We start from the raw sequence: 22,167 nt of genomic DNA, 5'->3' as shown, positions 1-22,167 counted from the left end.
GTCTCCAAGGTAGCAGAAAACAAGCTTCCTCCCTCCTCCCTATGACTTCTTCTTACATATTTATACATGGCTATCATGTCTCCTCTCAGCCTTCTCTTCTTCAGGCTAAACATGCCCAGCTCTTTAAGTCGCTCCTCATAGGGCTTATTCTCCAGATGCTTGAACTTTTTAGTCACTTCATCACATGGCACAGCTAATCTATGGAGCCCCATGTCACCCATCACATGATGCACACCCACTTCTGGCAGGGCTCCACAGATCAACTGTGGCACAAGCATATGAAGTAATGGGGCCAGTGCATGGGGAGCTGCATGGTGACGCTTCCCCATGTATGACAGGGAAACATTGCTGCAGGTGAAGCGGGGTGCCAAGATTGCCCTGCTGCTCTGCAGGTTCACCACGGAGACTGGCAAATCGCCCCACTCACCTCATCAATATGACGAGGTCTTAAAGGATGGTAATGGAGACAACCTTTGCGATTGAACTGGTTTTCTTCTTTTAGAGCTTGGGGTTCAATGGGGAGGTCAGTATTTTCAGACTTCTTAGAAATGAGTCTGCCATGGGCATGCTTAATGTATTGGCTTGTTTCTTGTAGCCTCGAATTGCATGGCCTTGATATACTGAATATGCACTTGCTTCAGTCAGTGCTAATGTGTCCTTGATATCTGCTGGGGTTTGGTTCCAGAATTCCCAGGTCATACCAAAATCCACAGATGATCAAGTCCCATTATATACAATGGCGTAGTAAGATTATATATAAAATTATATAAAACAGCAAAATCAATATTTGCTTTTTTGGAATTAAAAAAAACTATTTTCCAGTCATGGATGTTTGAATCCAGAGATGCAGAATTTTTGTTTATGAAGGGTTGACTATAGCTCACAATGCCATACTGCTGCATATCACATTTAAATAGTTAATAAAGTGGCCCTTAATGGATGTGTGTCACTTCTTTTTTATGGCAGTGCTTTCCTGTAATACTTTGGGATGTGTAAATACTGGGCAGTATTATGACCAATGTGTTATTCTTCCTGACTGGATTTCCCAAGTTTTAGGAAACAATGTTTTTGTTTTGTTTTTTTGTTTAGAAACAGTTAACATTTTTTCAATGCCTAGTGAGGGCTTGAGGTGTGCTGAGGCTTGTTCTTGTGCTCAAATATGGCCTGTATTGCTGTGGATATTTGAGGGAGGAATCTGCCAAACAATTGTGCAAACAAGCAGCTATTAAATGCCTTTTATTCTTCCACGCATTCTCCAAAGAGCAAATTTATTTTGCACATTTGAAGCTGTTTTCCAATCATGACTTAATTTGATGGTGATCCAGATGGTCACCAGAGAAACAAGATGAACTAATTAATGGCTGCAAGTGCTTGCAGGCTGCATAGTGCAGTGTAAGCACAGTTTGTTGTCATTAATAATTGCTGTAAATATTAGAGAGGATGAAGATCTGTAGCCTTTTAGTCTTGGCCTAGGTTTTCTTTATTTATGATGATCAGATAGAACTCTTTCGGAAAGCGAAAAAAGTATACATCTTGAACTGCATGTGCATGTGGAGATGTAACAATGCAAATCCCAACTTTTTCAATTGAGAAGAGCAAACACAGTTTCTACCATGTTCTGGAGCAGAATCTGGATGTAATTAGTAACAAATAATTAGTTATTTGTAATGAATTACTTTCATAACTATCTTATGTTGCAATTTAATGAGGGTGAATTCCATTTGTTTTACAGTACAGTTGTGACTTATGGGTTATGGCCTCATGGATTAGCTAGGAAGAGTTGTCGTGTCTCAGACTCTATTGTGAGTACTAAGGTGATTCTGAGGTGGGTGAAAGGAGAATGTGTTGTTTCAATTGCTTTGTTAGATTTGTGAAACAGTAAAGAGTAAAATGTTGTAACTGTGATATTGACTAGAGATCTAATCCCATGAGGGTGGCAAAGTGGGGGGAATCATCTTCTAAGTGTGATATTCAGTGGCCTTGTTTCCAAAGGAAATGAAAAATTTAACCATAGCTTCTATCCCACTTTACAATACAAAAGTCCCATCCCTCCTTAAGATGCCCAGTTTCAGCCATTTCTAAGTGAAGTGAAGTCAATAATTCCCTGGCTTCTCAAATCTCAGTTTCTCTCCAATTTAAAGACAAAATCCACCAGAAGCAGTTTGCTGTCATTTGACAGACTCCATGGGACTCCATCTTTAAAGTGAAGAGACACTCTCAGAATATGACTTCCCAGCTTTCCTCCCTCATAGGATGAGGTTCTACACGAAGAAGGGCATAGAAACTGTAACTGTAACCAAGATTTTTTAAAAAATTTACAGTCAGCACTCTATATCCAGCGGTTCTGCATACACAGATTCAACTAACTGTGGCAAAAAAAAATATTTGGAGGAGAGGGGATTCTAAAAAGCAAACTTAGATGCAGACATATCCTGCTGACTTTTACATATCTTTAGGCTCTGTCCAGACAGTCATTTCAGTTATTCACCATTTTATAGAAGGGATGCAGCATAATTTTCTGAAATATTTTAGGATGTTTGAGTACCTGGTGACAAGTTAGTTACATAGAAACATTCATTTCTGTAGCAGGGAAAACACTTTGAAAAATTTTCACTGGCACTTGTGAGGACAAATTAGACAAATGCGAATATCTCTAGCACTTTGCATCAATTCCCCATCCAACATGACCATAAGCAGAATTCAGCAGCTATCAATTCCTGTTTATATTAACTCCAATTTAGTTATTATCCAAACTCTCATCTGTGGTTAATGTAAACTTTGATTTATTGAAACAAGCCAGTTTATTAATTCATGGTCTGAAAATAGTTTGCTCCAAAAATAAACCACAGTTTGTTAAAATTGGGTAACTTAAAAAGCTACAGGTAATAGAAAAAGCTTCTAAATATACCCCAATGATGATGCAGGAAATGAAGGAAACAGTAGAAATGCAAGACTTTCTTCTGCTTGACAAGATTTTGCAATATATTGATATGGGGATAAGAATCATCTGGCCAGATGTTGTCAGATTGCAACTCCCAGAATTTCCTACTACTGGTTATCCTGGCTAGGGCTGCTGGGATATGCAGTCCAATAATACTCAAGAGGGCTGGATGATTCTCATCCAAATTTTACATGACATCTAAATTGGTCAATATTGTTGTTCTACATGAAATTCACCATGCTGAAGCAAGTCATTTTAAAATACAGGGTTAGTCAAAATGCATAGGCCAATAAGCCATTCAATTGAATGGCTTATTGGCCTATGCATTTTGACTAACCCTGTACTTAAGGCCTCGCTTTTCATTTCTCATGTTCAGCCTTGAGTGGAGCTGGGTCATGAGAAAACATTCAGATACCACTACATTTTCCCTACCTGTAATGACAAAAAGGCCACTACAAATAGAATCAGAGAGTAAAGCTGAGAAAGAATTTATGTACCCTATGTGCTCATATATATGTCTACAATTTGTGGGGGCGGAATAAACTAAAAACTCAGGTTTTTACTTATCCATGAGTCAATGTGAGTAGTGTACCCTAACTCTTATAAAAATGAACCATCTTCTCTGAGTAGAGTAGTGAAAGGAGAAAGCTTTACCTGTTCCAGGAGAACCTAAAAGAAGCAATGATACACTCTACTCTCCCTGCCAGTGATGCTTCTGGCCTTTTTGAATGCCTGGGTGGGGAAATAGTGCTATCAGCTTGGGGGCAGAATAATCCTTTACCCTTTTAGTAGAATGACCCTCAGGTTTCCTGCAGATTATATAAAAATCCATAAATTTAGCCCCAAAACATGCCATCAATTTGTACATGAGGTTGATATAAACATGATATATGATACACTTTTCCAGATGATGCCTTCTAGATGTTTTTGACTTTAGATCCCATTCTCTCTGTTCACTGGGAACTGTAGTACAAAACAGTTGAAAGATACCATAATGAGGAAGGATAAATTATGTGATAATTCCTGACTCATAAACAAGGCATCAACAAATTAACCAAAATCAGTTAGTCACTGAGATTAAGAGACAGGAATTTATTTATTTATTTATTTCCGTCACTTTTACCCCGCCCTTCTCACCCCCAAGGGGGGACTCAGGGCGGCTTACAGAGGAAGGCACAATTCGATGCCTTTGTCACATATACATACATATATAAAAGCAATTAAACAGTTACAAATTAAAAATTAAAATCATCAATACACAATAATTCAATAACACAATAGTAGACTAATCCTGAGCTCAGCGTTCGGAGTTCCAAAGATCCATTCCGTCTCGTCAAATTCCAGCTCGTCATCAAGTCTTTCTTTAGCTGCCAGAATGTCCAAATGCCTGGTCCCATATCCAGGTTTTCAACTTTTTTCCTAAATGAAAGAAGGGACGTTGCAGATCTAATCTCCCCGGGGAGTGAATTCCCTAAGTGGGGGGCCGCCACCGAGAAGGCCCTGCTCCTATTATTATTTTTATTTTTTTATACTATAGCTTCTAAAATCCTTCACCCAGCATGAGTAGTGTTAATGTTGGCTGGGTCATTCTGGGAATTAAGATGAAGATATTGTTATTGATACCTATTTCAGCTTGATCCCGATTACTGTATGATCCTTAGATACCATGAGGATTCTCAAGAACAGCTTTCTATTGGAGAATTAGGTGCTACTATTCAAACCAAAACTAGGGTTAAAAGAAGAGCATAGCCAACATCAGACAAACATACTGGATGTTTATCACTGGTAATTTATCACAACAAGCAATTTATATTCACTCATCAAGGGAGAGGCAAGTAGAAGCAAATATTATTGTCATGCTCATTTGTTTTGTTTTTTTAATTACAAATTGTATGCAAATTGAGAGCCACCACCAGGCTCCTGGAAAAGTGCCAGCATGGTTATTGGTGTCATGAAATGGAAAGGGGAGGTGGCCAAAGGGCACAATGTGCCAATGAGAGAGACTCAAGCAGTTGCCATCAAACCCATCTGGAACAGGAATCCATGATCATGTTAAAAGGTTAGGTGGAAGATAAGGTCTATATGAAATTGTCTTCATTTTTAAAAAACAGGGATCCAAGAAATCTCTTCACTCTGAAGCTAAAAATGTGTTAATTACTGAGATTATAGTTCCACCGTCATTCAAGAGGCAGCATCCCTCAGGAAATTTTGTTCTGCAATCAAGGAAAGAGGTGCAATCAGGGCCCTATTCAGGCTGTGTTTAGACAAAGCCTATGCAGGAGGCGAAAGGCTTGGAGATATTGCTTTGTGAAATTGCCATGACATGGCCTACATGACTGCTTCCCACCTCTGCTGCTTAATGGAGTCTCTTTTTTTCCTCATTCAGATTCCACCTGCAAAAAGTACCCCAAAGTTAAGCCCTGAAATGGAATATTCCACTTGAGATGCCGGCACAGGTGCCTAAGTCAGTGTGACTCCAGCCTTCCAGATGTTTTAGACTTCAATTCCTGATCATTGGTCCTGGCAGCTGAGGCTTCTGGGAGTTCATGTCCAAAATACCTTGAAGAACAGGGTTTAGGAATCACTACTTTAAAGTGTTCAGACTGGACATAGAATCACAGAATTCTAGAGAATACCACAAGGACCTTCTGCTTCAGTTCTTCTGGCAGTATAGGATTCCATAGCTAAAGGCCCTTCTTACAAATGTCAGGTTGACATCTTCCTTACTATCCTTTCATAGACAAGGAAAGAACTTTCTGTTTCAACAGATATTTGAGAAGTGTCGATCAAGTAGAAAAGAGCCTACTCATGTGCTTTATTTTATTTGCAGATGGGAGGTTCATGGGTTTTTTTTTAATTGTTTTTAATTTAAGTTTAATTATATATTTTACTTTTGCTTGCTGTAGACTTTTGCTTGCTGTAGGATTTTTAAAATCTGTTTCTCTTTTAATTTTTTAGGCCACCTTGAATTCTAGACTGGGGAAATGGCAGGTGACCTCCAATAAAAAACCTTAAGCCCACTACCTGCTAAGGTAGCCTGTTCCACTGTCAAACACCTCCCTTGCTGGCAGGATTTTTTTATTTTTAATTGTCATCTTGTACAGTAATCTAATCCTAGCCTCAGAAGGAGCAGAAACAATCTCACTCTATCTGCTGCATGACAGCCCTTCTGATATTACTTAGGTGATCCCTCGCTGTCTGAGTAGTATAGTCTTCCAAGATCAGTCCGTAGGTGACTATGGAGCCCTATTCTTTATTTGCATGTTCTCCTGCAGTAAGGGCATTGATTTCCAGGTGGAAGGCGGTCCCAGTCTGAGTTGGCTTGACATGCCTTCCTCTTGACATGTTTCTCTCTTTTGCCCTCCATTCATGCATCTTCAAATTCTACAGCACTGCTGGTCACATCTGACCTCCAACTGGAGCATTCAAAGGCCAGGGTTTTCCAGTTCTCAGTGTCTATGCCAGAGTTTTTAAGGTTGGCTTTGAGCCCATTTTTAAATCTCTTTTCCTGCCCACCAACATTCTGTTTTCCTTCTGATATTAGCAGATTGCTGTCACATCACCTCACAATCTTTCCTTTTCCAGGCTAAAGAGTTCCACAGGACTAGTTCCCACAGAACTTGATTTTGAGATTTTTTAGCATCTTGGGCCTCTTTTGCTACACAATTGTAGTATGATTCCACCTTAACTGTATGTCTCTACCCATGGAATCCTAGAATCTGCAATTTAGGGAAAGTACTTCAAAATTTTCTGCCATGGAGTTTATAATGTCTCAGACAACATACTCCAAGATTCCACAGCATGCAATTGTGGCAGTTCAAAATAGAATCCCAGTGCTATAATTGCATAGTGTGGAAGGACCCCTCTTCTGGAAACATTCTAAGTTATCCATATTTTTCTTAAAATGAAATAAGTATGCTGATCTGGTAGAAGAATCAGTAGGCACTTTCCAAGTAACAATTTTTATGATGGCCATGTGGCTATAACGATTAAAATTGGACCATGGGAAGGACTATAGCAGGTGGTCCATTCAGATCTTAGAATACAGTTCAGCCAACACATTGGTTGTGGAATTCTTAGACATACAGTCCAAAAGTAAATTTACCAAGCTCTGGATCTGCTAGATGGTATTATAGAACATAACAGGTGTGACAATATTGTTTATACATTAGACACAAGCAGACTGGAAAAAAGTCTGCATGTTATATTCAACCGTGTATGACTGTGTTTACTCTTAAAGTACAAAATCTGAAACACAAGGTGCACAATGCATAGTACTCCAAATGTTAGACTGTAATACCCATCTATTCTAAGCAGCATATCAATTGGTAATGAATAATGGGAGTAGCAGTCTAACAACATTTGGAGACCATGAGTTTCCATGCCTGATACACATGTCCACTTTGGCATCAGAAGAAGTAGCTTTCCCACTGGAAAATATCTTTTAAAAAATGATCTGGAGAAGCTGACAGAACCATTTGGCATAAATATGATCCTCACAATTAAGCAAAAGAATGAACTTTCATCATATTATATTTCATCATCTCAAGTCTAAATACTACTCCTAGTTTCAACAAGAGTGAAGCCAATGAAGGTATGGGATTTACCAAAGGGTTAAATTATACCAATTTTGGTTCCTTGTGTCTTCTACAGTCTATATAATTGGTACTTGCTATGGAAAAAAACAGTCATATTATGTTCTTTGGTTAAAACTTTGTCAGAAAGTATGCTAAACCACTAGTATATCTTGCACAATTTTCTTTGAAAGTGTTGATAGGAATTATTCTGCATAGAAAAATCAGTTTCCTGAACAGAAAATTATGTTTTCTGTATAGAAAACAAATTTCGTGGATGGGAGAGACATACCCATGCTTGTGTTTTTCTACATAGATTAATTTCTCAACAATACTCCAGGTCATTTGACTGTAGGGAGAACACAATGCAGGAATATTAGTTTTTCTTGTACACAGGGGAGAAAACTGCCATTATTATTTGCACCTATGTGCAAGGGCTAGACATTCCCAGTTGGGACTCAGTCTAAACAACTTTTCAGGCAGTAGATAAAGACCTTTTTTGTTTTGATGGGTCTTTGAAAACTAAATGCTTTTAGGGGAAGGAATGGTAATACCTGTGCAACCCTCTTTTCCTTCTTTTTAATAGATATATTTTTAAATTATTTGTAATTCTGTTGTTAGCTCATATTTTAACTTTTATTAAAATTAATTCTTTTTAAACTAATCAATATCAAATTTATATTGTACCTGTTTTAATCTTTGGCAGTTGCTTGAGAAAAGGTACTGGGGAAAAAGTGGGTTATACAGAAATAATAACAATAGTGTAAAGAAGCCTACATATCTGTAATGGAGGCTAAATCTCCCAAAATCATTGAAAAAGACAGAAGAGTCAGCCAGTCATGCATGAATAGCCTACCAATGTTCTTTACATTTTATGCAGGTCAGCAGTTCCAACAGGTTCAGAACTGAGTAGATAGTGATGATAGCAGGGCTGGTTATGCTGACTGTGAGATTTTGGACCTCTGACCTCCACCCCATAAATAACTTTGTAAGCTCTGGAGGGCAGCAAACAGTCATCACTACCTTTCACTCTCCTTCTAGAGTCTAGAATCTAGACAATCAATTAGGCTGGATGAAAGGGGAAAGGAAGATTTGGAGAGAAAGCACAAGAAAACATTTTCCAGGTGTCATTCCAAAACCCATCAAGATTCAACTACCCCTCATAAAATATATTTTCTGATTATTGTACTCTTAAGTTGTTGCTATTGTTTGTCTTTAAAAGGTAAAGATCTCTGAAAATGCCAGTGCATGCGATTTACTTCGTAAGCTTTCCCAGTGCTTTTCTGTAGGATATTTCACAATGCACTGAAGTTTACTAACTGAAAGTGCAGTTCACATTAATACTGTAAATGGAACTTCACTATCAGCAGGGTCAGCTAAATATTTATTTATATGTCTTATCTCAGCCCACAGAAGAAATGAGCTTGTTGTGGGTTTGCCATCTGCAGACACAGATATCAATCAATAGCCAAGTAATGGCCTGAACTCTGTTGAGAGAATTCATTATTTAAAAAAAAATACACACTACATTTAGTCATTAAAACAGAAGGTATTGATTAGGCCCCATTAGCTCCCAGCAAAAGCCAGTGGCCAACTGCAAGCCACCTCAGAAACCCAAAGGATAGCAAATGGTGCAAAACCAGTTAATGATCCACAGATTGCTGAGGGAGGGGTCCTGCTGAAAAGGAAAGCCATCTTTAAAAATAGAGAAATGTATTTATTATCACACCAAATAGAAGAAAATACATTCCTACAGTGCAAAAGGCAAATAGGGGCAGGGATAGAGAAAACACAGTTTATCCGAAAGTTAGAAGGTTAATCTGGGTTTTCATCCAGCTAGAACAAATGTGAATTATTACATCAGAAACAAATTTATTAGCCCAACCAAACAATAATTCAATTCATGTTTTCTTTCCCCTCTATCTCTCACACTCAAAACTACTCCAAATGCTATTATGTACATTTCTTTGAGTTTATGTGAAACCCTTTTCCTTGCTTTAGGTCTGGTGTGTTTCATAATCAAAGTTGAGACTATAGCCATGGTTCATAACGGAAAGAAATACCTCACATATAGGACTGAGCCATCAGTGAAAATTGAACATAAAACCTGGAGGTGGATGAAGACAAATCAAATCATTTTAAACAGACAATCAAAATCCTTAAATACCAGAAGCAAACCAGTCAAATATTTTTTTTATATTTGTTTCATAAATTGACAAGTTTCCTTGCCCTTTAACACTGCCTCATGTTAGGCATAATGGCACAAACGAAGAAGATGTTTTTCTTTATTTCCCCCTTCCTCTAAACATTCTATATCAAAGGATGGTTGAACAGGAAAATCAATAAGATTTTTTTTTAAAAAATAGACCTGTACTGCTGTCTTTCTGTCTGACAAATGTATATTCCCATCTTAGAATATATAACATATAAATTAACAATAAAATGAGATATTGCACTTAGGTTTTCTTGAACAACTCAAGAAAATATAGTTGTTACATCATCTTGAAGTGGATGAGAGCAACCACCAAGGGCACAACTAAATGTTACTGAGAAAACTGTGGCCAGGAAAATTTCAGCGAAGTACTTAGGTTGTATAAACCCCATGCTGGTACATACTTACTTTCTCCATGGACACATAAAGCAGTCAAAAGAATCCAGCCTCTGCTCCTGGCTTTTTATAACATACCTCAGCTGGAGTTGGAATGTGAGCGTCCATATTTCCATTGATCCTTTTTTTTTATTTCAAAAAACAGGACAGTACAAGGATCAAGCAATGATGAATTATGAATTCTAGACCTACCAAACACTACAGAATACATCAGAGTATCTAATAATCAAGTTATAAATATGTAGCAAAAACTTGTGTTGTACATTGACAGTTCTTACAGTATTCTGGTAGTGTTTTCCTCTGAAAAACTTTAGACTTTATGAAACATTAACATTCAAACAAATACATGTGGTGAATTACAAGTAATAAGCAATATTGTGCTGAAGAATCCAAAGAAAGAATGAATGCAGTCTTACCTTCAGAACAAAGTTTTCCAACATATCCAGTATCTGAGCAATCACACTGTGGTTCGCCATCCAGAAGGAAGCAAGTTCCACCATTTTCACAAGGGTTTTCTGTGCATAGTCCTTCCATGTCCAGACGGACTCCTTGGTGGCCCAGTAGTTGAGGTTCTGAAGTGCCATACTTCAGGTCCAAGATAAATCCTTTAAATGGTGGCTCACTCAGGACACTGTCAAGGGTCAAGGCCGCTGAACGGATGTCTGATGGGACACCTCCCAAAAAGAGGTCACTAACAATGTTCATGTACTGTCTCTGTGGGCGCACTTCACCTGGCTTGGCTTCACCATCCAACACGAGAACTGTCCGGAGATGGTTGCGACTGACCATCAAGAAGTGTAGGTTGCTGTCATTGACCTGCTTGTCTGTAACAACAGTGGCCTCAGCACAATCCACACTGAACCGGAGTTGAATACGCCCATCCACTAGAGACAAGCACAGGAAATCACAGACACCACCATCATCAAAGTAGAGGAGTAGCCCAGCTGAGACATTTGTCTTCAGCTGGAAGCTGAGGTCGCTCCTGGTGCTTGCATCCCAGCGAAAGTAACGGGCCCACTGATTGGGGAGGCCCATAAACTCTAGTCCAAGACAGAGGCTGAACAAGGAGCCCAACAATAAGCTCACCTTCAGGGTGAAAGAGGCAGAGTGGAGGGTAAAGCCCATTTTTTAAAAAAATCTGATTTGCTTGGGAAGAAAAATAATAATGCCAACTACTAGAGAGAGGTTGGCTCTGGTAATAGGCACTACAGCCAGTCGGTTCCTCAAGAGAGAAAGTAAAACTAGATAGGAATATTCTTCTTTGCAAGGAAAGATCTCAGCTATCCTTTAGGATCCAGAGGCCTTTATCCTATGAAGAGAAGGAAAGGACTGAGAATGCTCCCGGTGAAGTATTTTGAGAGGGAAGCTTTCCACCTATAGCCTGGGTTGTTGACCCCAGCTGTTCTCCTGTAGACAGATTCAATCCCTTGCCTCCAAATGGTGATTTCTCAGAAGCAATGGTGATGGTAGCAAGTTATGGGTAGCAGGGAACTCATAAAACACTTGAATTCATGGACAGAAAAATCAAAGTCAATCTGCATGGTGCAAAGAAAAATGATCCAACTCCTCACTTCTTGGTGATCAGGCCCTAGGGAGTGTAAGAATAGAAGAAAATGGTTAATTATACTATAGATCTATTTACTTTATCATATGTAGTACATGACCATTTATTAGCTACTTAAATGATTGATTTTGAATTATGTCCTGCTCTTCTACTGAAAACATATAAGAGCAATGTAAAACACAGTCATAGAATTTTATAACATAGATGTACAGACAACACAAAGTCAAACTTTTGATTTCTGAGAATAGAGGAAACCCATTTTTTCATTGAGATAGCATTCCAGAGTCACAGTACCACCACAGAAAAAGCCCTGTCTTCCTTTCTTCTGGGTGGTTAATTTGATTTCTAAATTATCTTACATTTTTATTAATAATTATAACATTTTTCATAAGCAAAAATGATATGAGAATGTGCATACCTTAGTATGATGAAAAATGATGGACTAGACAAAACAGGGTGACATGGAAGGATGGGTAAAAAAATATGAACTAGTCATAATGAAGTCATGACCTAATATACACACATGACACAGAGAAAATTATAAAGTTAAATCAAAGACTGACTTAAATATGAAATTGTGAAATTGTGTGTGAGTTTTCCCCATCCTAGCTGCCAGGGCAGAGTTTCCCAGAGCCCATCATATGAAGCAAAGCTACTTCCAGTGGGACTCTGTTGGGCTCTGCCCCAGCAGTGTGCTGGCATTGTACCAGCAGTGTGCTAAGAAGCAGCCCTGAGGATACGGGTGACCATCCATGTCCTCACCCAGGGTTTCCCACACTGACCCCATGCTTCTGGTCTCCCATGTGATAAGGTCCTTGGAGAGATAGTTCCATACTTCTAAGGCTTTGCATTCAGACTCTTACTCATACTCAGTGACGGGATTACTGGTATGTAGATTTTTTTACTTGTGCTTCCTTAAGGACAACCAGACCTTTCAGCTCCCAGCATTATGCTCCATAATTGATCAATTCTACCATAACATGGTGTCTGGGTCTATGCCATCAAGGATACAATGCTGGTTGCTTCCAACTAAGTTCAGCCTCAGGCAAAATAATAAGTATGAAAGATATTATTCCTCTGGACAGCACATACTGACCTAAAGCAGGGAAAGAAAACTATCTAATGCTTCCTTTTCAATAGAATGTAGGTAACAGCAGCACTGTGATTTTAAGTTATCATGCAGTGACACATGATTTGATACATTATGTGTGTGATCTCCTATGTGAATCTGTCCTAAGTTGGAAGTTGTACACAGGTAGCAATAAGCCTTGGAGTTCTGCACCCTCTTGCAATGTATAACAAACAAATATTCATTGAGATAGGTCCATATACACCAATGTATATATACTGTTCTCAAAAGAAGATGCGAGGGTTGAATGAAAAGTAATGCCTCCACCTTTGTAACTCCTCAACAGATGGCAGTAATGGTATGTCAGAGGTACTGGCTTGTTCAGCAGACTCTCCTTTACAGTTCCATTTTGATGGGAAGCCTTAGTATTGAATGGTTGTGTTCTTAAAATGTGAAGTATTGAATCCTGCACAGACGGTCGGTCAATGTGACTTAAGCAACATGCAGTCATTGAATTCTTGACAGCAGAAGGTATCACCCCAAAGGGGGTTCATCAGAGAATGCAAGCTGTTTGTGGTGATTGTGTTGATGTGAGTACGGTGCATCGTCGGGCAAGTAAGTTTAAAGATGTTGAGGTGGGAACATCTGACTTGCATCACAATGCTGCAAACTTTGAAACGACGGCTAACAAGGGTCCAAAAGGAAAAGGGAAATGTTTTCCCGCAGCATGACCATGCCAGACCACACACTTCACAGGCCACCACAGCAGAATTTCAGAGACACCACCATACGACATCCTCCATAAAGTCCAGATTTAGCACCGTCTCACTTCTATCTGTTCCCAATAATGAAAAGATCTGTTAGGACATCAGTATGCTTCTGATGAAAACTTTGAGAGAACTGTGAGATGCTGGTTGCGGAAACAGAGTGTCGACTTCTTCCACGACAGCTTCAGAAAATGTGTTCATCGTTGGCAGAAATGCATCCAATTGTTTGGTGATTATGTGGAAAAGTGAATAGCGGCAGTTAAAAATCACATTCTAAGGATTATTTCTGCATTTGATTTATTAAAATATCCCCACCCAAACCCAAGTAATGAAGGTGGAAGCATTATTTTTCATTCAACCCTCAATTCAACAATGGGGCAGAATATGTAAGCCTGAAGATCACTTTGGTAACTCATGGTGCATAATGTCTTCAAAGTTAGATGTTGAGTAAGTGGCATATATCTTCTTGATAAGTAGCAAGACAGCAGTGCAGGAGGAAAACCTTGAACAAAACCTCCATCCCACATCAGTCTGAATCCTAATACTGTCAAGTCCTCCCACTATTGCTTGGCATTGGAGGAAAGAATCCTGCAATGCCAAGCAATATATTTGACATGATATGTCATTGGTCATAGTATGTTCACAACGGTCGGCAGCAATTAATAATCACGCTGCTACATTATGCAGAAGTTGACCCTCCCAGGTGCTTTTCAGAAGCAGTCATAGATTCTGTAGCCAGGCTGTCATTTGCCAAGGCAAAGAAAGAAAGCAAAACTAAAACAAGAATTTTCCCAAGAGCTAATCAGGATAGAGCTAATAGCCTGGGAAACAGTTTAATTGAAGAACAGAGGAACTGCTTTACTCCAGGACACTCTGTTTGCCCAGTACTGTCTTCTCTGATTGACCATAGCTCTCCAAGCTTTTGGCAGGAGATACCAAAGAAAGCATGTACTCAATCACAACCCCACTCTAGCCAAGAAAGGTGGAGCATACAGATTTTGCTATGGCACATAGACAGAAATCTAATGGCTATTAAAAAGGCAAAGTATACTGGTATAGGAGAAATTGGTGCTGGTGTGCAAATCTATAATTTATTGGCATTTCAGATCCTAATTATGGATTACCTTACAGAGCAATTTTATACTGGCTTGTTGGCATGTAATGAGACACAGATTACACAAGCTGTTCACTGTGTAGTATTCAAATATACATCACACTAAAAACAGCTGGTGTAGACATTCTTATTCAAACATTTCCAAAATCTCAGCAGTGGCTTGGCAGTATTTTGTCTGTCAACCTCAGCAGGCCAGACCAAAGTTGACAGTTGGATTTGTTTTTGCCTCTTTAGCACAACTGTTAAAGTGGGGTGGCTACATACATACATATATTCCTGTGGACTGTAAACTAGATACAAATGGAGTACATCAATGGCTGCATCTACATTTACCCAAATAATCCAGAGTATTGTGTTCTGGAGCTGCAACAATGCTGCACAGAAGCATCCTTAAAGTCCTTTTGGTGTTAAAATGGCTGATAAAGCAGGGAATGCATTGGGGCCACCACTGCTATGTCACTGGCCAAAAATTGTTTCCCTAAAGAGGATTGGTGCTGACATTACTTCTGCTGATCACACTTCTGGATTCCCTGTTGTGACCCCATCAGAAGCAACGTTTCTAGCAAGCTCCTTCAAGGGAGCGCTTGTGGCTGGCAACACAGTGGTGAGTCTGTTAGATATGTGGACAATGGATCAGGCAGGATGCAGATGGATCCACCAGTCCACATATCAAAAACTGCATGATCACTCCAGAGCTTCCAGGAAGCTCTAAAGTAAATTCCATTTTCTCTTGTTCTGGATTAACAACTGGAAGCCATGCTTCTGCTGAAAATCCAGCCGGATGTCCTGTGGACTCCTTTGCAGCAGTTTATTTGGCCCATGTAGACACAGCCAATCTCTCCATCGTGGACTGAAAACAAGCCAGGGAAAATATTTAAAAATGAATTTGAAAAGCAAATGTTGATGTGAGCATTTGGTGCCTAGCATAAGACATTTCCTGTGGCAAAATTCGTTAGCTAACCCCTACAGGCACATATGCAATCAAGTCCAAAACAAAGAAAAGATCATTCCTTTTAATTGTTGAAGAATTCTTTTCTGATAAACATAAGGGAGTAAACTGGAAGCACAGAAACACATTTGTTCCCTTTTGGACCTGCAAAGTTTAGTGGATTATCTGTTGACCTTTCTCCTCTGGTTCCACAGTGGTCTTACTAAAACCATTATATCCTCTGAAGATGAAGAAATGAAGATACAGGAAGGACCAGAAAACACTGAAGCAGAATATAATTTGTTGTGTGTTGTTTCCAACTCATGGCAACGGTAAAGTAACCCTTCCAGGGAATTTTCTTGACAAGATTTATTCAGAGGGAGGTTTACCATTGACTTGCTCTGAATTTAAAACAGTTTAACTTGCCCAAAGTTACCCAGATAATTTCCATGACCAAGCAGGGATTTGAACCCTGGTTTCCTGGAGTCATAATCCAGCAATCAAACCCTATAAGTCATAAGGACATGACAGAACTCTACAAATACACAAAGGATGGTCAAGCAAATATATTTTTATCTGTTGCTGGGACAGCAGGGTTATATTTAGATATTATTTAAGGCTTAAGTTACAATGACTTCAATTGAACTTTAATTTCAACACTGAAAGAAACTTATTGATAGTAATATTATAATGGAACTGATCTAGTCGGATAACAGATTCTCCCTTGCTGCTAGTCTCTAGACCTAAATCAGAAAGTCAACTATAGAGAATGTTGTAGTATAAATGTATGGGAAGTCTTACCAAACCTCTTCTGTCAATATGCTTTGATATGACTCCATGATTTTGCCTACTAAAAAAACAATTGAATAGATATAATAAGGAACTTTTCTTTCCTTATACTTCACTAAAGAAAATTTTGCTGCCATTGTTTTAGTGGAGTATAAGAAAAAAGTTCATTCTTATTATATCTGTTCAATTCTACAGCAAAATACATTTTGGCACATTGTTTATTTGCTTTTGATAATAAACAATCTGGCATCCTGCACTGGAGAAATTTGAAGTCAAAACTATGTGACTTCTCCCCCTTTACTACTCTCCAAAGACTCACAGTTTTCCTTATGCTGACTCCAGGCATAAGACTACAGCAAGCAGATCAGTAATTTTCAATGTATTCAGAGTCTGGATTCATTTAATTTTAACACACATACCCTTTCAGAAAGCTAACAATATCTATTTTTAATATTCCTGTGTTTCACTTTTTAAAATTCATGACTGACTTGAATCCAGCAGAATTAAGCCAAATATAGGAAAATCAGAAGCCAATTTTCCTCCTCAACATGGCCATGTAGTGACCGGGGGAAGCTGAAGATTGCATGGCTATGTTCTGATAGCCAGTTGCATGAAGGCAACAGCAATGTCATCCTCTGAGACCGTTGGAGGATCTCTTGGAGCAAGAGTCTCCAAACTAATTCCCACGGGCCTGAATCTGGCCCCACAAGGTTATTTGCTCCCTGCCCAAACTTTAGACTTAGGATCACCCTAAATCTGAAACAACTTGAAGGTAGACAACAACAGCAATCCTAATTAACTTGACTACCTCATCAGCCAAAAGCAGGCCCACACTTCCCATTGAAATACTGGTAAGTTTATGTTGGTTAAAATAATTCTTAATTTTAAATATTGTATTGTTCTTTCTTTCATTTATTTATTTTTTCACTACATTTAAGATATGTGCAGTATGCATAGAAATTAATTCATGTTTCTCTTTCAAATTATAGTCACTGTCCCTCCCCAAATAGTTTGAGGGACCATGAATCAACACTCAACTGTTGGTTTCGGGCCCCTTCTACACTGCCAGATTATCTGACAGTGCAGGATTATATAATCCAGCTCAAAGCAGATAATGTGGGTTATCTGTTTGATAATCGAGATTATATGACAGTATAGAAGGGGCCTTGGAGTCTCTAGTGAATGCCTGCCTACCATTCAACTGTCAGAATATAGAAAATCTTTGGCTGCCCTCTGACATTTCTTGGACATTACATGTGTTGCAGAAAACATTGAGTCATGAGAGAATTTGATTTTTCTGTGAGAGAGGTAGTGAAGTCTTCCCTCAGCAAAAGAAAGGCATAAACAGGTACAATCTAGTCAGTCACCAGGCATTTTGGATAAGGGATACACAACTTGTATAAGGCAGTAAAAACGTTTCACACATTCATCTCTGAAAGAACAGTGATCACAAGAACTGGTTGCAAGCCTGTATCTGTTCCTTAGAAAGTACTGGCAGATGTCCATCAGAGGCTCCAGCTTCTACTATAGGAGTTAACTGTTGAGTATCATCCAGGAAAAATCTGGTAGCAATTGATGCATTATGAGGGGGGCTGACAGTGCTGTCAGAAAAAAATGGATTACAATTTTATGCCTAGTTGATAAAAGAAAAAGTTCTAACCAAGGCTGCGTAGCTTCCAGTTTGGTACCTTCAAGATATTTATGCCCCCATAGCCTTGTATAGTACAATTGGTACCTGTGGTTTCCCTTACCTGTATCTGACTAAAAATCCTCTCTAGGAAATTTCTAGTTCCTCCAGGCACTTCTATGGTATGTTTCTAATAGAAGTTACCATTCAGTCACATTGGAAGCCCTAGTAAATTCCTAGAGGGGATGCCTCTCTAGGAATTTTCTAGGCCCTCCAAGGAGACGTGGAGATAATTTTCAGTGAAAGTCTTTCATATAAATAGTGTCTGTTATTGCCCCTAGTTTCCTGTTTCTATAGCAAGTTCAAGAATGTATTCCCTGGGGATGCAAGAGTTGTACTGTACTATCAGTTTGAAACCTAGGAGTTCCTGGTGGCACAGGGGGTTAAACCCCTGTGCCAGCAGGACTAAAGACTAACAGGTCGAAGGTTCGAATCCAGGGAGAGTGCAGATGAGTTCCCTCTGTCAGCTCCAGCTCCCCATGTGGGGACACGAGAGAAGCCTCACACAAGGATGGTAAAAACATCAAAACATCTGGGCGTCCCCTGGGCAACGTCCTTGCAGACGGCCAATTCTCTCACACCAGAAATGATTTGCAGTTTCTCAAGTTGCTCCTGACATGACAAAAAAAGTTTGAAACTGCACATGTTAACAGCTCACATGTTAACAAATATGTGAGCTGTGTTTGGGAAAGACTATTTGCTGCTTTTAGGTTGTTTGTACTATCATGAAATAACCACATTAAAAATGTTACAATACAATGTTTCACTACATCTTTTAATATCTGATAAAACCCCCTCAATTTGCAAAACACAAGTTTAAAAAAATTCAGGCATTTTTTTATTATGTCACAAGTCCAAAGTGTCCAAAGTCTGGTATCTAAGGGAATGAGGATAGTCAGTTTTTGCAAGATAAAGTCATATATTCAGGGACAGTTCTATATCTGGCAAAAGTGGAATTTGGGGGGGGGGGGGAGAGAGAGAGAGAGAGACACACACACACATTTCTAAGTGTTCAATGGTTGGATGCTTTATTTTGGAAAAATCCCAGCATGTTTTCGACTATATGTATTTCAATAGCCTTCTTCAGAAGCAATATGAAATCTAACTGCAGAAATTTCTGAAGCTGAGAAGGCAGAAATGGAATGAGATTCTAAGCTTCAAAATTTTCTGCAGTTAGATTTTATATTGTTCCTGAATAAGGCCATTGAAATAAATATAACCCAAAATACACTAGGCTTTTTCCAAAATAAAACAGCCTTCACTTGGAGACATCTCTCTCTTTTTCTTGTAGATTCTGTTGGGTGCTCTCCAGTTTTTGTTTCTTCAAGTTGAAATTTACGACATCACTTTATCTTATATGAGGTCTCTAACTTTGCCATGAGAAAGTGAAAACAGAGCTTCTAAATATAGTTTATCAGCCTCAGAAAAGCAATGTTATACTGTATATAAAACACAATGTAAATGTAAGCTAACACTGTATTACAACACATGTTACAACTATTACAGTAAACAACTTAATTAAGCACATGCATGTCTTACTTGGAACAGCTAGAGCCACTGTTCCACTTTCACCTGAAATGAACATACCAGATGAACATGTGTGCACACAGACATATCATAATAACCCAATTTCTCATGCTGTACACAGACGGCATGTGGTCCTCTATACTCATGCCTACAAATTTTAGTCAAAAAGAAGAGAGTCAACTTATTATTTATTTATTTACGATATTTCTATCCCGCCTTTCTCAAGCCCAAAGGCAACTCATGGTGGCTTATCCAAGGCTCAATGTGAGTACTGTACCTGAACTCTTCTCAGAAAGGAACCATTAACTTCTCTGTGTAAAGCTGCAAAAAGTAACAGCTTACTCCAGCCAGGAAAACCTAAAAGAAACACCAAAGTCCTCTACTTTCTATGCCATAGTGCCACTTCTGGCCTTTTTGAAAGCCCAGGTGGAGAAATGGTGGCAGCAGTTTCTAGTAGCTGGTGGTCCCTGGGGTTGCCTTTGCACTCTCCCCTCTCCATGGAATGACCTTCAAATTACCCTCAAGCCATATCAAAATGATATTTTTTGCACCCCAAACCTGCTCTCTACTTATACATGAGGTTGCCTTATCTATATCTATAAATCTGTAAGGGGCGTCCAACGAGACAGCAAAACTCAAAAAAACCCCAATGAAAATTAACCAAAATTCCCATGCACATACCTCAACCCACAAGGTACAAACATATCGAATCAAAATACTGAACACGATGTTCTACTACCACTTTTTCTGAGCCCTATAAACTACAGCCCAGTCTTTTCCCACTGAGTATTTGTGCTATAGGATTGCTATCGTGTGCCTTCAAGTCAGTAGTGACTTATGATGACCCTAAGATAGCCCAACTGTGGCGCATCCTGGATTTGAGAGTTTGTGACTGATTTCCATGGGTGAATGGGGAATCAAAGCCTGGTCTCTGGGTTCATATCCCAATGCTCAAACCTCTACACCATACTGGCTGTCATGTTGTAGGGTACACAGCTGAGTAATATAGAGAAGGCATTGTGGTCAGTCAGACAAGAGACAGATTCCAGCTCACCATGGGATCTGGGGTCTGCCTCTTGCCTGCCTGAGCAGAACAAGAATTATTTCTCCTTTTTTGTGTGGCACCCCTGAAGGATGAATGAGACCCGCCTCACTCTCTCATGCCACCTTTTCTCTGTCAAACCCTTTATTAAGGGAGATAGTAAATGTAAAGTGATCCTGCTAATCTCAGCAAAGACAATAAGGAAAGTGATTCTTGCCTTTCTTAACACTAGGCTATGTCTATTAATCCAAGGAATGTGGGCCTCAGTCTTACTAGCTGGGCATCAAGCTTAATGGTTATATTGCCACACCTAGCAAATCTTTACATCTAAAGTTAGTAATAAAAAAAGTCAGTAAGCATGTTGATATTGGAATCGGGAAATGATCTTCATTGACTAACAAATGTACTTTTAAACAATTTGGCTTACTTACATGAGTTTCCTAAGGCATTTTATTTTTTTACGTACCCAGCACAAATAGTCCAAAGCATAATGCCTTCCAAAGAAGATCAGGGAGATTTACTCCCTATGCAACATAAGGGATTTACATAAGGGATTTACTCCCTTATGTAAGGGAACAACCCACTAAATACACTACCTTTTTGAAGTTGAGAACAGGAAATGATTATCTAAGATACAGCACATGGACACTCTAGGCAACATAAAATTCTCATCTAATGTATATCACATCATACACTGCAACAAATATATCAAATATGTGCAATTGCTTCCGCTACCTCTTTATAACATTTACCCAAAAAAAGAAAAAAATAACCCTCCTCGCTCATTCTTCTCTTTTCAATCTGTTGGTTTCCCAAGTCTACTCACCAAACTGTTATTTTGTCTTGCCCTTTTCTAAGTTGCTAGGTTTACAATGGATCACACATGCCTGGAGCTCTCAAAGTTGGGCATGTTCTTACAATGGATTTGCTTTCTGCAGATTATGTGGGTTGATCGACAGAGAGATAGCTGATATACGCATGTTCCCATCCAACCTTATGGTTATGTGATAAAATGAGGCTTGCCAGTCATGCAGCCTTCAGTACAGCACAGTATATAGCAAGCCCATTAACAAGTACAGATCTACATAAAACAATTACTCATAGCTCCTTCTCTCAAAATTTCATTTCTAAGATTCTGTAACTATAGCTGACCCAGTATATAACAAACTCATTAACAAGTACAAATCTACATAAAACATTTACTCAATGCTCCTTCTTTTGAAATTTCATTCATAGGATTCTGCAATAGCTGAGCAAATCCCTACCCAATAACATAATGACTTGTCTTCACTGTCAGGAAACATTCTCCTTTTCTACGAAGAAAGAATGAGTGAGAAATAAGGATGTGAAAATCTGTTAGCTGTATTATGTGTTGTTTTACAGAATACCGCTGGGATCCTCATCATGTCCCATTTAGTGTCCAGGCATCTAATGAACTGGGGTACACGACACAAAGACCATGTCAAATAAAATCTTCCAGGTTTAAAGTAATGATGGAAAAACTTTCATATTTGCTTGTCTTGATGAGAAAGGTTTCTTGACAAAGCAAAATCATAT

General features: G+C 38.9%; 1 protein-coding gene across 47 annotated transcripts in view; it reads right to left on the bottom strand.

Moving 5' to 3' along the window:
• NRXN3 (neurexin 3) overlaps positions 1-22,167 on the bottom strand; it is a 1,474,105-nt gene that overhangs the window by 1,365,021 nt on the left and 86,917 nt on the right. For all 47 annotated transcript variants that reach the window (XM_067462930.1, XM_067462932.1, XM_067462927.1 and 44 more), the window contains exon 2: positions 10,540-11,711. In XM_067462930.1, coding sequence (XP_067319031.1) covers positions 10,540-11,248 — 709 coding nt within the window. In that variant the 5' untranslated portion in view covers positions 11,249-11,711. The remainder of the gene's footprint in view (positions 1-10,539; positions 11,712-22,167) is intronic.

The sequence above is a fragment of the Anolis sagrei genome, chromosome 1, assembly GCF_037176765.1.
Source record: "Anolis sagrei isolate rAnoSag1 chromosome 1, rAnoSag1.mat, whole genome shotgun sequence".
NCBI lineage: Eukaryota > Metazoa > Chordata > Lepidosauria > Squamata > Dactyloidae > Anolis > Anolis sagrei.
The sequence above is the reverse complement of the archived record's forward strand: the minus strand, read 5'-3'. Positions and strand labels throughout refer to the sequence as shown.